Raw genomic sequence first — 18,507 nt, forward strand, 5'->3', positions numbered from 1 at the left:
ATAAAGAAATTATTTGGAAGGTAGGCAAAAATGGGCCATCATGCTTTATCTTGGGAAAGAAAGCAATGAGAAACAATTTTCTAATCTGACTTACAGGTTTTTTCTGTGCCCTTCAGAGGCTCACTATATTCATCTTCTACCACAGAATACACATTGACAACATACTCAGTTTCAGGCTTCAGATCTTTCAGCACTGTGCTGGTTTCCATTCGACTCACATAAAACTAGGGGGAAAAATTAAACAGATCAACAACGTATGTATAATCAGTTCCCTTTTTCCTACAATACTTACAAAGTAGTTAACTTCAGTGAGCTTAGAAACTATATTTTAATTAGGCCATTGTCTTTTGTATTTGGAAGCTATCAGATTACAATGAGATCTTGGACAATTCATATAATTTTTCTCCCAGCTGTTCTTTATTTGTAAAATTAATGCGTAAAAAAAGATCATCTTTAATGTTCCTTGCCAACTCTCTGATTCTACTACAAATTCATAAATAAATCAAGCATCTTCTAATTAAATTTTAATGAAAAAAACATAGTGATATTCTACAGTTCTTAAAAACCGTAAGAATTTAAGCAAAGCTCTTTCCCTTTAATTAAAGCCAGATGGAAGTGCCTGTCTAGCAAAGTCAAGAATAGAAAGCACTATTCTTGACTCATTTCTGGCCCCTCTTCATCCCTCTTGCCCCTCACCTAACATTATTCTCAGAGCCCTAATGAGGAGGACCCAATCTCAACATAAGGAAGAAGCTGTAGGTGTTCCTACTCACTTCTTGACGTTTCCCTCCAGAAACTGGATAGTATTCCACCTTGTATCGATCCACACTGTCAGAAGGTGGTGTCCAGCTCACTCTAAAAGAACGATGGGTTCGCTCAGAAATAACTAAGTTAGAAGGTGCTTCCAAATCACCTACACATGGAAATAAAGGGTATACACTTTTCTCATTATTGTAGAAAGGTGACAATATTTGAAATTACATTGAAACAATATTACGCTCCATATTCTAAGCTTTCACATACTTCTTTTCACATACTAAGTAGCTACAATAAATCTCCTGTAAGACCTCTATGCATAGGTAACTAAAAGGTTTTTTATCCTTAGAAGATTAAAACATGAGCTCGTTGTCTTTCCTTAAAACCTGATCCTTCTGTTTCTTACAAACTTTACCAATTTACAGGTCACTGAGACTGAAGACCTGATATGGTCTGGCTGTGTCCCCACTTGAATCTCATCTTGAATTGTAGCTCCCATAAGTCCCAAGTGCTGTGGGAGGGACCCAGAGGGAGATAATTGGATCATGGGGGTGGTTTCCCCCATACTGCTCTAGTGGTAGTGAATGTCCCACGAGATCTAATGCTTTTATAAGGGGTTTCCTCTTCCCCTTGGCTCTCATTCTCTCTCTTGCCTGCCACCATGTAAGACCTCCCATGTTCTTCTTCCATGATTGTGAGGCCTCCCCGGCCACATGGAATTGGGAGTCAATCAAACCTCTTTCCTTTATAAATTATCCAGTCTTGGGTACGTCTTTATTAGCAGCATGAGAACAGACTAATACGAGATCTCTGAATCACCTTTTGATAGTTTCTCCTCTCTCTACCCCTGTACATATAATCAGTAAATAAGAATTTAGGTCCTAACAATTTAGCATCTCCATTGTCCCTATCACTATTGGCACCACACAACTTCCCTACCCTCATTATCATTTTGTTTCTATATACTCACGTCTTCTCTCCTTAACTAAAGGTTACGCTCTGTGAGGACAGAATTGATTTTTCATTCATTCTATTCTCTAACAGGATCTAGTTGTATAATAAAGGAAACTGACAACTGTATCACTGGAGAGAATGCAAACAAACACGTGTTTTTCAATCTGGGAATATCCTACCGCCTGTGATTGTACTCCCTGTGGGTGGACATAGGTGAAATGACTAATACATAACAGTATCTTGAATAAATGCTGATGAAAATAGAAATATTAAGCTCAGTATGTCTAACAGGAAAACGGCCCAAATAAAAATTAAAAGAGAAAAGGATTAATTCAATAACTCCATAAGCATAGCATATCATTCTCATATAAACTCTTTCTACTTTTTGTGCAAGCCAAAACTGGGGAAAGCCTTTCCATTCTTAGTATCTTCACTTTTATTGTACTTGGGTAAGAGTCAAACCTACAAAATTATCAAGCAATTTTACTGTCTGGAAAACTAGAATGAATGCAACTATTACATAGTTCATTTAAAAAAAAAAAAAAAAAAAAAGCAAAACAGATAAAGGATGTTTTCATCCCCACTCAAAGTTCTGTCCAATGGAATAAAACTACAACTCTCTCAGCTAATCAAGAGCCAGAAACCTACAAATTCTGGCTGCCAGGCTGGTCTATTTCTCCAGGGAAAAGGTCAATCTGTTGTTCAAAATTCAAAAAAGAAAATCTGCAAAAGTTAGGAGAAAGAAACCCAAGAGGGAACATTCAAATAAACATACCCCTAGCATCCAGAGCAAGTGAACCATTTCTATCACTTTATTTCTTAAACTTATTCCAACTTTTCCAAAACCAAATTAAATTAATGAAGGACAATTTTACCATAATCTACATGTACTTAAATAAAATTTTTCTTACATAGTAAGAGCCATATTTTTTATCAGTAATTTTTTTAAAAAACCTTTAAATTTGGTGATTACCATGTTTTGTCCCATGATTTACACAGAGAGTAATCATTATGCATCATCCTTTGTTAGTATAAATCCAGCTCTATAATTTTATCTCAATATCCTAATTCCTTAGCTATATCTACTTTTTTTAAATACCCCTAAAAACGTCTTTAAACATTTGACCCAGACTAAGTAATTTTTCTCCAGATCTCAGTTTCTTCACTGGTAAAAAGAAGTTATATAATTTCTAAATGTCTAAACTGTAAAATTGTAGCTTCTCTTTATATTTAGGGATTATAAGTGTAAAGTTTCAAATCTGATCATCTATAATTGAAGCAAAGCAAATCATATATAAAGACTGCTCTTTTATTCCTGCTCACATTAGGAAATCAAAAAAAGGTACCAAAACTGAGGAAACCAAGAGTCTGGGAACAACCATCTAATAGCAATGTAGCAACTAAATGGAGTGAAGATGCTTTACAAGACAACAGGTAGATCCCAGAAAAGAAAGCATCTCTCTTTCCGTCTCTTCCTACCCCCTTCCAATTTATATATATATGTTATGTGAGGGAGGGTGCAAGTATGCGGGATATAAACTAAATGTATCCTCAAATAAACTAGAAGTCATTGAGGTGCCATCACGAGAAACAAATCAGGAAAAAAAATCTGGAACTAAAGCAGTGATTCTCAACTGGGAAGAGTTTTTTTCTGCAGCAGACATTTGGCAACAACTGAAGATCTTTATAGTTGCCACAATTTAGGGGATGCTACTGACATCCAACCTGCAGAGGCCCTTCACACTGCTAAACATTTTATAACGCACAAAATAGTTCCCTCCCCTTCACCCAAAAGAATAATTATTTGGCCCAAAATATCAGCAGTGCTGAGGGCAAGAAACTCTGGGCTAAACTTACCTGGACCTTTGACACTGTTACACAAATTAATGGTGAGATCATCCACTATCCTGGAGAGTGACTCAAAATCTGCCACATTGTATGCATGGGTATCATCAGGATCAGTTGCAATCATCTTTAATTCGACTTCATCAGCATTTTTAATACCTTCAAAAACGGATATATACAAATTAAAAGCACTTCTCAGAAAAAAATTAATGGAACAAAGCAAATGATTTATGGCTTTCTTAATTCATGGCTTCTTTCAGTCAACTATGAAGGTTTAATAATTAGCTAACTAAAATATACATATTATTTTTCTCAGTAATAAAACAGAAACAAAGGATAATACAAACTGAAAGCTCTTTTAAATTGGCTTCTTCCAGATGCATGTAGCACCAATTTCTCACCAAAAAGTGTCTCTTCAGTGTCTTTTCTGGAATGTAAAATAATGGATATCAAAAATAAACATGGTTCTGTGGAAAACCAAGTAGGAGTTTTTCTGAATCCTATTAATAGAACATTTTTCTTCCTGATCTATTAATTTTCTTTTAAGAAACCATGTAGTTTTGGCCCAATATAAGGAGAAAAAAAAATGAATTAACTTCCTGGAACATTATTTTGATAAATTATGTGATAGAAAAAAATGTTTTTCTTTTCATGCTTCAGATACAACTTTTAACTACGAAAAATACCCTCAGCACGTTTGTAACCCCAGGGGCATCACTGTCCTTTTCAGTGCATACCAATAGCAAACAGCTCCACTCCCTCATCCTTGAGTTTCTTTGAAGGTGCCTCAACATCATCTTGTGATTTTCCATCAGTAATGAGCACACCAATTTTTCGAGCTCGAGGTCTCATGCCAGCTTGGGTCCTGAAGCTCTGTTGGCGAATGAAATTCAAAGCCATGCCTAGTGGGATTTTTAAAAGAGAATCAGTCACATCACCATTCAGCCACAAACCTTGACCAGAAGCATAAGCTGAAAGAGACTCACCTGTGAGAGTATTGCCTCCTTTGTATGGTAAGTTTGCCACAGCTTGCAACAAGCTCTTCTTGTCTCTGTGAGCATTTAACTGCCACTCTGTTCTGGGATCCCCACTATACTGAGCAAGAGCTAAAATGACAGCACTGGCATTAGTGCATGTGAAAGAGCAAGATAAAAATGTCTAAATGGCTCCAATGTTGTCAGAACCTACCAATTTGTACTCTTTTGGGGCCAATGTCAAAGACTTCCACAATACGAGAAATAAAGCTCCTCACGGTTCTAAAATTTGCCCGGCCGATGCTCCATGATCCATCCACCAGCAACACAATGTCTGCCTCAGCTCTGGTGAGACACTCCATCCCTGACATGGCAATCATGAGACAAGACAGTAAGAAGCAAATTGTTGGCAAGGGTACTTCCTTGTCACACCTCTGCCACTCCCTGGATCCTCAGTGTTGCCTGTCTCAGTACTATAGTCTAGCTCAGTGATGTGGAGTACGAGACTCTGAAAATATGTCCATCTGATTTATTAACCTCAATTAACAGTCTTAAGAATCAGCAGTTCCTCCAAAGATTATTTCAATGGCCAATCTTTCCTTTATCTTTGACTTGATTTCCTGCCCTCTTTCATAGAACCTGGAGACTTGAATTAAGCCATTGTTGAAAATTTGATGGGCTCACAAACTCAAAGGCTAAAATAAATAAATGGGAATGTATAGCTGTCTAACTATGAAGTACTAATAACTTTAGTAAAATTGTAATGTGGTCAAACCATTAGATGTTGCATTCTTCTGCAATATTTAATGGTCATAGCAGACAAGAATGAGATGGACTGATAAAACATGTAAACTAAAAAAAGGTTTTTGTGAGCCAAAAATTAGCTTTTCAAATAGCTAAGCTGTTAGGTAACTACCTCATGTATATGAAGGGTTAGACACATAACTTTTAAAATTGTACCTTTTTGAAGTAAAGATATATTTTTTAAACCCTGATATATTATTATTTAGCTATTAATCATTTGAGTTTATGGTCTACTATGAATAAAAATCAGGTAAATATAGAAGGTGAAGTTTGCACATTTAAAGAATCAAGGAAGAAGGAAGATAATTTAGAAAAGTATGCAAACAAATATACAAATTGAGAGCTATAGAGACAAGCACAAACATTGATACAAAGGAAAAGCTTTGGAAAGAGAAAATAATCCCAACATCCTCAGTGTACAAGCTACAAAATAAAAATATAAGTCAGTTAATATCATCATAAGAGAAACAATAGAACATTAATGCAAAACAGCAAGAATTGACACTTGATTTTGTCCATATCCATTTTTTTACTGTTCTCCTTTCCAAAAGCTTGTATTACCACTATAAATTTTCCAATTTATTACAAGGGTAGCATTTGGTCTTTATATTACAAAAGAAATCATTGGAAAAAAATTAAATAATGCTCATCACACTATAAAATACAAATGTGTCACTCACATATTATATACTGTATCAGGATTAAGGATTCCCAAATACTATCCCAAGGAAATAGGCCCTTACAAGCCTGCTCCTGCTCTACCCAGATCTACTCTTTTTTAGCAATAGTGAAAAATATCAGAAGTAAACTCTGTCCACCACCTCCCTCTCTAAGAATGTTAAAAACTAGCTTTATGTTCATAAAGGCTGTAATTGCGGCAGGGACAGAAAATCTAAGGGGCTTATGTTACCATTTTGTTTCCCAAGTCATAGTTGCCCACCTATTTATGTAACCTAACACTGCTTACCCAGCCCAAATAAATCATTTCTGCAATGACTTTTACAAAAGAAAACTGCATCTTAGTCACTAAAAATAGAAAAAGGTACAATATCTACATTTAGTAAAAACTCATCTTTAAATAATAGAGCTTAATTATGTAATAATGTATAATTTTAAAATTGATATTTAAATGCATTAATAAATTTAATGTGTAATTTTAACTTATGCGTTATTACATAATTTAAAATTACTACATTAATAATTACATTGCTCACATAATTAATACATTAATAATTACACATAGTACTCTTTTAAAAATAGATTTATGTAATAATTTAAGTATGAAATAATGCAATGCTGATAAAAGAAGTATAAAAAAATACTGTCAAAAAGCATGCTTGACTGGATGTTTGAAGAAGTTTTTTTACTAAGTATGTAAATTATTGAAATAAATTTTAGTGTAAAATTTGTATCACTATTTTCCATTGTATGATACCCTAACAGTTCACATTTGAAATAGTTTCCTAATGTTGTTTTCCTGGAGGAATGTAACTCAATTTCTTACCAGAAGATAAAATTGGCATTACAGTTGTGTCGGAAAGGGTTGTCATTTCTTGTCCAACAAGTGGTGAGCTTTCTCCTCCATCAAACATTCCAAAAACATTTACTTTATAGGTGGTACCAGCCCTAAAATGTTAAAGTATACAGCCTGTGAGAACCATAGGCTCAAGTGGTAGCACTTTTGTTTTGCTTTGTTAAAGACATTGATCTTGATTTCTAAGCTTTCACTATGAAGAGTTTATAGGGTACAACATTATAAAAGAAGAAAAATAATTTCCACCACTTTCTCACTTAGCTTACCCTGTGAGGGAGGTGTCAAGAGAAACTAGACAGCAAGCATTCCAGAGAACACTAGGAATTCACAGCACTGGTTTCTGTCTTGCCTTTCTAGCAGATGCAGAGTCTCTACCCTGTCTTTCAGCATGTCAGGGAAGGGTCAGACTCTTCATTCTTACTGTTTCTAAGCAATGGGCTTTAAGAAAATAATTGAAGTGCTGTACCTTGCAAGGTAACATAAGACAATGCCTCACACAATGCCTGACATATAGGAAGCTCAATAAATTTTATCCTCCCTACTCCGGTAAAAGTAAATCACGAGCATTTTATATAGATTTCTATAGTCTTGAATGAATGATTGAAAAACAAACTTTCCAAAAGACTACACACAGTAGTTCATCCTTTTTACTGTAATGAATGTAGGGTGCTGTTCAAACTGAAACTTCCTTGTTTCTCACTGCACAGCCTGGAGCTGGACCTTTCACGAGCCCAGCCTTGCCCTCTCCTGCCAGCTGGCACCCACGAGGTCCTGCCTTCTTTCTCCTGTATGGCATACTGGAGGGGGATTCACACTCAAAATTTCAGCATGAGTCCCTCAAACCTTGCCAAAAGGTACAGCAACCCCCACACTTCCACATGGCTGCAATTTCGGTGACATTGTGTAATAAGAATGTTAATTTTTTAAAAGCAGGGTGTTATTGAAAACCCCAATTCTGGTCACTTAATAACAAACAAAAATTATTAAACATTACAAAAAATCCTGCTCAGGCCTAAATTCTGTTGCTGACCCCTGAATCCTAACTTCAACTCCAACAGCACCAAGCATAAGAAAACAGCTTTAGCTGATTTTAAATACTTTGCTGGCAAACAGACATGTAAGTGGTATTTGTGTAAAGCCTACTAATTTACATAAGCTATTCAACCTTTTAAACAAATTAATTTCATCCTTTGAGACAAACCTAGTTAATTCCTACCTAAGTTCCTCCAAAACAACCGTGTTGTCATAGGGTCCAACCACTAACTCCCCCAGTCTTCTGTCATCCCCCGTAGGGTGGAATGTGACTTTATAACCTTTCACTTCCCCAGGGGCAGGCTCCCAAGTCACTCGGAAGCTTGACATGGTTGGGTCAGATGTTTTGAGGTTTCTGGGAGACTTAAATCGAGAAGCTGTAAAGACAAAAATATTTTTAAAATATTATCTATAAGACTAGGCTTTGGGGTTTCTTTTTTATTAGCCCCACAAAAATGCATATCCATAAAAAGGGTTTAAGTCTGGTACCACAAAAGAGCATGTTCCATAGAAGTCCTGATAACAGAATGCTAGCTAAGTAGAAGTGTAAATAATTCTCACAATTCAGATTAGATTTGCATGAGAACATTAACATGTAGAATCATTTAACCAGGAACTAGATTGGTAAAAATAACATGTTAATTAGACATTGTCTAATCATTATAATTTAACTTATTACAGAATCAGTTTTAAACATTTACAAATGAAGTGGACACACAAAGTCATCTTTTAAAACATTACCTTCTCTCCCCCTCAAAACATAACTGTTATTTCGTACCTGTTGTTCCTGATCCTTGCCTAAGCTTTCCTTCTCCTGTCTTGTAAATCGGAAGAACTGTGATGTCATATGTGGTCTGTGGCTGAAGTCGCTTTAACACTGTTGAAGTGACTGTGGGGGGCACCTTAGCAACCATTTGCCTCCCTCCCCCATGGGGGCGATAGACAACACGGTAGTTGACGACTTTCCCTGGAGCTGGTTTCCACGTAACTCTCATTGTGCTTTCTGTTTCTTCATGTACTTTCAGAGTTTTGGAATCTTGAGATACTGTGAGATAAAAGGAAGATTCAACTGTATACCATGTTGAAAAAAATGTATGTTCACCTCTTCATTTATGTGAAAAGAAACTCTCTGTGGCTTCTTAAATATGTACACTGTTCCATTGCTTAGCACTGTAACCTCTCATAAATTCATGATGGCGTGTGAGCCTAATCTCATTGAGAGCTCAGCAAGATGTTTTCGTTTCATCTAGCTAATACTAAAAAATGGAAGTTCATTTTGCAGAGATTTCCTATTTGCCTTCTAGAGAAGGCAAAGAAAACATCCGTTTCCGGAGATAAGGTTTTAGAATTTTTATTATATTTCCATCTGTAAAGAATTTATCCAGTAATAATGCTGTGGAGAATACTAAAAATTATGAATTTAGAGTTGAACATTTTACTTGGACTTTTTCAGAAAAAGTTGCAATCCGTAAATGACTAGCCAGAGTGACTGTAGTTAACACCATTCTTATGATTGCCATGCACATCTCAGACTATGAGCACAAAAGAATAGGAAACTAACACTTCAAAATATCTCAGGGGCTCTAAAGATAAACTGGTATGTGCTGAGTATTTCAGAAAGCACTATCTGTAAATAGTGTTTGCTTAATATGTAATCAATAATATGTAATGATTTATTAAATTCTCTTTTACTAATATTTCACAATTATTAATAACTCTATATGAAATAAGTAACCAGCATCCACAAATAACCTACAACATCCTATTTTTATACATAATTAGAGTTCATAAGCAGGACCATTTTATTCAGTTCAATAATCAATGTTCAAAAGAACATAAACATGTTCTACAGAAAAAGATTAAGCTAAACAAAATTCAAAATCAGCAAAGAATCTTCCTGATTGTAAGAGAAAATTTCATGTTCAAGTGGTCAAGAGCCATTTGAAACAACTAAGAAGCCTGAAAAAAAAAACTAAGAAAAATAAAACACGATAATTTTCAGACACAATACCAGTTGGCACAGGACACTCATCCCTAAGAGAGATAAGGAACAAAGGGGAATAGGTTCTGTGATTGCCCAGCTATTGCCTGGAATTTCCAGTCCCCAGTAAAAGAAAGGGGAATCCAGATGGAGCCTGGTGGCCTCCCTTAATTGTCAAGATGTTGTTGCAAGTCTGGAGAGCCCAAAGCAACCAGAACTTGAAGAACAGAGTACTGTGAATGAGAGAGTGCCACAGAGAAAATACTTGAGTCTTCAACCAAGGATAATCAGTGCGTATGCGTGAGAAAACCACCCACAACTAGGGAAAAAACCACCCCAAAGGAGCCCAGGGAACAATTTCTTGAGCTCACACAGGGTTAGAATGTTCCCCCTACCCAGAAGAGAAAACCTCACAACTCTAGGGACATCATGTAGGGTATTTAGTAGGTGATTGTCTCAAAATAATGGGGCAAAATTAGTCCTAAACTGAAACAGTTTAAAAGCGAGTGTCAGATCAAACTATTTCCAAGTAACTTAACTGTATTCCAGAATAAAACTTAAGAATATTTATATGAACATAAAAATATCTAGCACCCAAGCAAATAAAATTCACAAAATCTGACATCTAATAAAAGTTACAAACCACGCCAAAAAGGAAAAACTTATGACCTGTATCATGGATTGAAGGTCTCCCACCACTAAAATCACATGTTGAAGTCTTAACCTTCAATGTGATGACATTTAAACATGAGGCCTTTGTAGAGGCAATTTGGGTTCAATAAGCCCATCAGAGTGAGGCCTTAATCTGATCGGCTTGGTGACTTTATAAGAAAAAAACGAGACACCAGAGTTCTGTCTCTGTCTTTCCACATTCACAGCCTGAGAAAAGGCCATATGAGGACATAAAGAAAGGTAACCACCCACAAGGAAGAGAGCCCTCACCAGAAATCAAACCCTGTCAGACCTTAATCTTGAACTTTCCAGCCTCCAAAACTGTGAGAAAATAACTTTTTGTTGTTAAAGTCACTCAGTCAATAGTAATACCTTTTGTTATTGCAGTCCAAACTAAGACAACACATAATAAGAAGAAAAATCAATCAATAGAAACAGAACTAGAAATGACATATATTACAGAATTTAAAAGGACATTAAAACAATTATAACTATATTTCATATGTAATAATGGTAGAAGAAAGATTAAGCATTTTAACTAGAGATATAGAACATATAAAAAAGACTCAAACATTGCTAGAGATAAAAATAATATCTAAAATGAAAAACACACAAGATAATATTTACAGCAGATTAGAAAATTTAAAAAATGATTAGTGAACTTGATGGCATGATAATAGAACATGAAACACAAGGAAAGAAAAACAATTTTTTAATGAACAGAGCATCAGTGAGCTGTGTGATAACTTCAAGCAGACTAATATATGTGTAGTTAATTGGAGTTCCTGAATAAAGTGGGGGTGTAATAAATAAAATATTTGAAAAACTAATGGGATGGACTTGTTCAAATTTTATAAAAACCATAAACTCACACATTCTAGAAGTTTAGTGAACCCCAAACACAAGAAACATAAAGAAACTATACCAAGACACATCATAATTAAATTGCTTAAAAATCAGTAATAAAAATAAAATCTTTAAAGAAGCCATATTTTTTTTAAAACACATAATATGTATAGAGGACAAATATAAAAATGATAAAGTAGGTAAATTCAATATATGGTTATGATGCTTATGAATTATGCTTCTGAGTGATGAAAAAATATAATTTCAATCAAAATTATATTGGCTGCAATTTTTATTTTTAGATTTAAAGAAACTAAGAGAACTCTCAGCAAAGTCCATTATTTTCTGGAAATACTAAAATTTATTTAGATTAATCATCAATTCGCTGTTATTATTCTCCAGGTAAGTGAACTATTAAAAGGAAAAAAGTTTACATATATATAAAATATATATTATTATATAAAAATATATATGATATAAACATATATATATGTATTTCCAAACAAAAAAATCTAAAGACTTTACCTGGAGTTCTGAAAATAGTACAAGAAAGAATAGTATATAGAAAAATAATCTATTTGGATTATTATCATTACCAGTTGTCACAAATATCAAATAAGTTGATAGGTGTCTAACAGTTTTCTAGAAGTGGTTGTGCTACAGTACGTTTTCTCATCTTTTGTTTCATCTCTTAAATTTTTTTTTTTTTTTTTTAAATTTATTTATTATTATTATACTGTAAGTTGTAGGGTACATGTGCATAACGTGCAGGTTTGTTACATATGTATACTTGTGCCTTGTTGGTGTGCTGCACCCATCAACTCGTCATTTACATCAGGTATAACTCCCAATGCAATCCCTCCCCCCGCCCCCCTCCCCATGATAGGCCCCGGTGTGTGATGTTCCCCTTCCCGAGTCCAAGTGATCTCATTGTTCAGTTCCCACCTATGAGTGAGAACATGCGGTGTTTGGTTTTCTGTTCTTGTGATAGTTTGCTAAGAATGATGGATTCCAGCTGCATCCATGTCCCTACAAAGGACACAAACTCATCCTTTTTTATGGCTGCATAGTATTCCATGGTGTATATATGCCACATTTTCTTAATCCAATCTGTCACTGATGGACATTTGGGTTGATTCCAAGTCTTTGCTATTGTGAATAGTGCTGCAATAAACATACGTGTGCATGTGTCTTTATAGCAGCATAATTTATAATCCTTTGGGTATATACCCAGTAATGGGATGGCTGGGTGGGCAAAGACTTCATGTCTAAAACACCAAAAGCAACGGCAGCAAAAGCCAAAATTGACAAATGGGATCTCATTAAACTAAAGAGCTTCTGCACAGCAAAAGAAACTACCATCAGAGTGAACAGGCAACCTACAGATTGGGAGAAAATTTTTGCAATCTACTCATCTGACAAAGGGCTAATATCCAGAACCTACAAAGAACTCCAACAAATTTACAAGAAAAAAACAAACAACCCCATCAAAAAGTGGGCAAAGGATATGAATAGACATTTCTCAAAAGAAGACATACATACAGCCAACAAACACATGAAAAAATGCTCATCATCACTGGCCATCAGAGAAATGCAAATCAAAACCACAATGAGATACCATCTCACACCAGTTAGAATGGCGATCATTAAAAAGTCAGGAAACAACAGGTGCTGGAGAGGATGTGGAGAAATAGGAACACTTTTACACTGTTGGTGGGATTGTAAACTAGTTCAACCATTATGGAAAACAGTATGGCGATTCCTCAAGGATCATCTCTTAAATTTTTACTCAGTGGAACAAGACATTGTCTCTCTTACAAAATTTTTAAACCAATTTCACACAACTCAGAATTTAGAAAAATAAAAAGTTAAATTTTATGAATGTTGATATAAAAAGAAACTTAAGTTTCAAAAAAATGGGATACCAAGCTTTAACATGTTTCAAAATTTAAACATATTAATAACAGCCAAAAGTGACATGTCATACCTTGATATGCCTTAATGACCTCACTTATATTCCTGCCTTTTAATTAACTCTTTAAAATGAAGAAACGGAAATGAAATACAGTACAGCATATCTCATCCTAGTTTTAATGGTAAACTGGATTTTAGGGAGAAAAAAAAACAAACCCTTGTTGGTTTCCCATAACCGAAGAGTAAGAATTTTTTACATCATTGATTGGATACTACACGCCATTAAATGCTGTTACACCCTCTCACATTGTAAGTTCTTTTCATGTGTTAGTAACTATCATGAGAAACTTTCAAACACCCACTGTACCACTGCTAAGCCAGCTGCCATAAATTAGAAGGGCACTAGAAAGTGTCCCTTCTGCTGGCTTTCTAACCCCAATTCATGATTTTCATTTATCAATGTATTCATTTCATTGTATCAACAGTCTGCATACCATATCCCTGAGTTTCAGGTGAAAGCAATCTTAAAGACGTTCCCAGAATGCCCTCTTGGAAGCATATGCGAAACTCTAGGAGCGTAGGCTAGGAGTTCTGCTGAGTTATCCACACCTTAGGATTCCTCTACCACCTAAACAGCAGATCTCACTCACATTTCTGGAAATACTTTCTAACAACAACAAAATGATGGTAGAACAAAGAAAAATCCATGACTTCTTTCTTATTTACTTAGACATTTCAGCAGTTTTCACATACAGTTGCCCTTTGGTATCCATGGGAGATTGGTTTCAGGATCTCCCATAGAAACTAAAATCCTCACATGCTCAAGTTCTTGATGTAAAATGGTGTAGTATTCACACAAACCTATGCACATCCTCCCTAATACAGTAAGTCCTCACCTAATGTTGTTAAATAATTTCTTGGAAACTGCAACTTTGTACAACTGACATAAGGAAACCAATTTTCCAGAGGTTAATTGATATAAACAAGAGTTAAGTTCCTACATCATATTTCTGATCACAAAAACATCACTAAACTTCTCAATAAAAAACACTTACATATGTGTGAGCTCTATATACATTTCAGAAAGACAAATGAAAACCAGTAACATAATTATTCACCCATTTATTCCAGTTAAGGATCACAGTGGACACAGCCTGTCCAAGTAGCTCAGGGCAAAAGGGAAAACCCCATCCTAGGCACCCACACACACACACACACACACACACACACTCTCACTCAGACTGGGACCATGTGGACGTGCCAGTTCACCTAACGTGATGTGGGAGGTAACTAGAGTACCTGGAGGAAACCCATATAGACATGGAGAAGATGTGCAAACTCCACACAGATAGTGACCCACACCAGGAATCAATTCTTTTTTCTCATCAATGTTATGATATTATTCCAGAACCTGCTGAACTTCAAATCATCTCTAGATTACTTATAATACAATGTAAATGTCATATAATGATTATACTATATATTTATTAGCATTATTATTTATTGTTGTATTGTTATTTCTTAATGCTTTTTAAAAAATACTGTCTATCAGCAGTTGGTTACTTTTGCACATGTGGAACCTGAGAATATGGAAGGACAACCGTGACCTAAAAATGAACACTTCATTCCTGCCAAGCCTGCTCCTTCTTCAAAAGAGGCTTCCCACAGCCAGTATCATACTGAATGGGCAAAAACTGGAAGCATTCCCTTTGAAAACCGGCACAAGGCAAGGATGTCCTCTCTCACCACTCCTATTCAACATAGTATTGGAAGTTTTGGCCAGGGTAATAAGGCAAGAGAAAGAAATAAAGGGTATTCAATTAGGAAAAGAGGAAGTCAAATTGTCTCTGTTTGCAGATGACAAGATTATATATTTAGAAAAACCCATCGTCTCAGCCCAAAATCTCCTTAAGCCGATAAGCAACTTCAGCAGTCTCAGGATACAAAATCAATATGCAAAAATCACAAGCATTCCTCTATACCAATAACAGACAAACAGCCAAATCATGAGTGAACTCCCATTCATAATTGCTACAAAGAGAATACAATACCTAGGAATACAACTTACAAGGGATGTGAAGGACCTCTTCAAGGAGAACTACAAACCACTGCTCAAGGAAATAAGAGAGAACACAAACAAATGGAAAAACATTCCATGCTTGTAGATAGGAAGAATGAATATTGTCAAAATGGCCATACTGCCCAAAGTAATTTATAGATTTAATTCTATCCTGATCAAGTTATCATTGACTTTCTTCACAGAATTAGAAAAAAACTTTAGATTTCATATGGAACCAAAAAAGAGCCCGTATAGCCAAGACAATCCTACTCACAAAGAACAAAGCTGGAGGCATCACACTACCTGAATTCAAACTATACTACAAGGCTACAGTAACAAAACCAGCAAAGTACTGGTACCACAAACTTAAAGTATAATAAATAGACCAATGGAACAGAACAGAGGCCTCAGAAATAACACCACACATCTATAACCATCTGATCTTTGACAAAATTGACAAAAACAAGAAATGGGGAAAGGATTCCCTATTTAATAAATGGTGTTGGGAAAACTGGCTACCCATATGCAGAAAGCTGAGACTGGATCCCTTCCTTACACCTTATACAAAAATTAACTCAAGATAGATTAAACACTTAAATGTAAGACCTAAAACCATAAAAACCCTAGAAGAAAACCTATGCAATATCATTTAGGACATAGGAATGGGCAAAGGCTTCATGACTAAAACACCAAAAGCAATGGCAACAAAAGCCAAAATTGACAAATGGGATCTAATTAAACTAAAGACCTTCTGCACAGCAAAAGAAACTATCATCAGAGTGAACAGGCAACCTACAGAATGGGAAAAAATTTTTGCAATCTATCCATCTGACAAAGGGCTAATATCCAGAATCTACAAAGAACTTAAACAGATTTACAAGAAAAAAACAAACAACCCCATCAAAAATTTGGCGAAGGATATGAATGGACATTTCTTAAAAGAAGACACTTACGCAGCCGACAAACATATGAAAAAAAGCTCTTCATCACTGGTCACTAGAGAAATACAAATCAAAACCACAATGAGATACTAGGTCACACCAGTTAGAATGGCAATCATTATAAAGCCAGGAAACAACAGATGCTGGAGAGGATGTGAAGAAGTAGGAATGCTTTTACACTGTTGGTAGGAGTGTAAATTAGTTCAACCAATGTGGAAGACAGTGTGGTAATTCCTCAAGGATCTAGAACTAGAAATACCATTTGACCCAGCAATTCCATTACTGGATATATACCCAAGGGATTATAAATCACTCTACTATAAATCCACATGCACACGTATGTTTATTGTGGCACTGTTCACAATAGCAAAGACTTGGAACCAACCCAAATGCCCATCAATGATAGACTAGATAAAGAAAATGTGGCACATATACATCATGGAATACTACATAGCCATAAAAAAGGATGTCCTTTTCAAGGACACGGATCATGCTGAAAACCATCATTCTCAGCAAACTAACACAAGAACAGAAAACCAAACACCGCATATTCTCACTCATAAGTGGGACTTGAACAATGAGAACACACGGACGCAGGGAAGGGAACATTACACACCAGGGCCTGTAGTAGGGTAGGGAGTTAGGGGAGGGATAGCATTAGGAGAAATATCTAATGTAGGTGATGGGTTGATGGGTGCAACAAACCACCATGGCACATGTATACCTATGTAACAAACCTGCACGATCTGCACGTGTACCCCAGAACTTAAAGTATAATTTTAAAAAAGTTAACTTGGGAAAAAAATAGGCCTTTCTGTTCATCAATGTTTAAATCAACCAATTAGCCAAGAAATATTGAAAATTTCTTAGATGCTCATCTTCTGAGATAGAGGTTTATTTAGTTTCTGCCACCATATTTGCTTTCAGTGACAACACATCTCTTGTAGATATTTTAAATTCCAAACAATTATTTGAAGCCTCCAACTTTTTGGAAAAAGACAAAATGGAGGATAATTTTTGGAGAAAAAAAATCCCTCTAAATACATATACTTTTATAATTTCTCAGCCACATGAACTGTATCTTTACTCCTACAAATAAATTCAGCTCTATGTGTCATATGTGACCTAAGTTTACAATACAGCTTCTCTTTACAAGTGAATTTCCTCAAAAATAGAGAATGAATTTCTACCACGTTCTTAAACTACATCAGCCAATATATTCCAGACACAAGATTTAATTTACTACCAATCATGTGAATATCTGAGAACTATGTCTTCTCACATATTTAAATTTCCTGTAAAGAAGTTGATTTTTTAAAATCTGGTGAATTAAGATACAAATTTAAACTTGAACATCCAACTGAGCTTGCAAATGATAAAAAGAAAATGAACTTAGACACAAAGATTTTAGTTTAAGGACAACTTAAAATCAGGATATAGGACTTAACTGAAATTGCCCATGGCACTTCTCCCTCTCTCTTCCTTTGCCAGAAAAATCACCAAATTCCTCTACTTCTTTTTTATAGAAGGAAATGCATGAATGCCCATTCTTTCTCCTTTTCCTAAAACCTTCCCAAAACAAAAGGATTAAAGTTTTCTCCTACAAATGCTTAGAAATGCCCATGCTTAACAAATGACATTTGGTTTGGTTTGGTTTGGTTTCAATTGTTTGTTTTTAATAGATTTTATATTGTTTTAGAGCAGTTTTGGTACAGAGATTGAGCAGAAGGTACAGAGATTTCCCATGTCCCCTTTCCCACCTCCACACATGCACAGCCTCCCCCATTATCAACATCCTTCACCAAAGTGGTACATTTGTTACAACTGTTGAACCTACACTGACACATCATTATCACTCAAACAAATAAGCTTTCAGGAAAGTGAATTAAGATATCCTGACACAAGCCGGGCGCGGTGGCTCACGCCTGTAATCCCAGCACTTTGGGAGGCTGAGGCGGGCGGATCACAAGGTCAGGAGATGGAGACCACGGTGAAACCCCGTCTCTACTAAAAATACAAAAAATTAGCCGGGCGCGGTGGCGGGCGCCTGTAATCCCAGCTACTCTGGAGGCTGAGGCAGGAGAATGGCGTGAACCCGGGAGGCGGAGCTTGCAGTCAGCCGAGATCTCGCCACTGCACTCCAGCCTGGGCAACAGAGCCAGACTCCATCTCCAAAAAAAAAAAAAAAAAAAAAA

The 18,507-nt window shown here is 35.8% G+C and overlaps 1 protein-coding gene across 4 annotated transcripts in view; it reads right to left on the reverse strand.

The window, feature by feature from the left end:
* COL12A1 (collagen type XII alpha 1 chain) overlaps positions 1–18,507 on the reverse strand; it is a 123,191-nt gene that overhangs the window by 63,188 nt on the left and 41,496 nt on the right. For 2 of the 4 annotated variants that reach the window (XM_025382190.1, XM_025382191.1), the window contains exons 15-23: positions 8,678–8,944; positions 8,084–8,276; positions 6,838–6,959; positions 4,744–4,893; positions 4,542–4,661; positions 4,293–4,457; positions 3,568–3,714; positions 774–913; positions 95–224 (exon numbers count right to left, since the gene is read on the reverse strand). In XM_025382190.1, the coding sequence (XP_025237975.1) occupies positions 95–224; positions 774–913; positions 3,568–3,714; positions 4,293–4,457; positions 4,542–4,661; positions 4,744–4,893; positions 6,838–6,959; positions 8,084–8,276; positions 8,678–8,944 (1,434 nt within the window). The remainder of the gene's footprint in view (positions 1–94; positions 225–773; positions 914–3,567; positions 3,715–4,292; positions 4,458–4,541; positions 4,662–4,743; positions 4,894–6,837; positions 6,960–8,083; positions 8,277–8,677; positions 8,945–18,507) is intronic. The other 2 variants (XM_025382194.1, XM_025382193.1) reach the window with 1 other exon arrangement.

Source organism: Theropithecus gelada, chromosome 4, assembly GCF_003255815.1.
Source record: "Theropithecus gelada isolate Dixy chromosome 4, Tgel_1.0, whole genome shotgun sequence".
Lineage (NCBI taxonomy): Eukaryota > Metazoa > Chordata > Mammalia > Primates > Cercopithecidae > Theropithecus > Theropithecus gelada.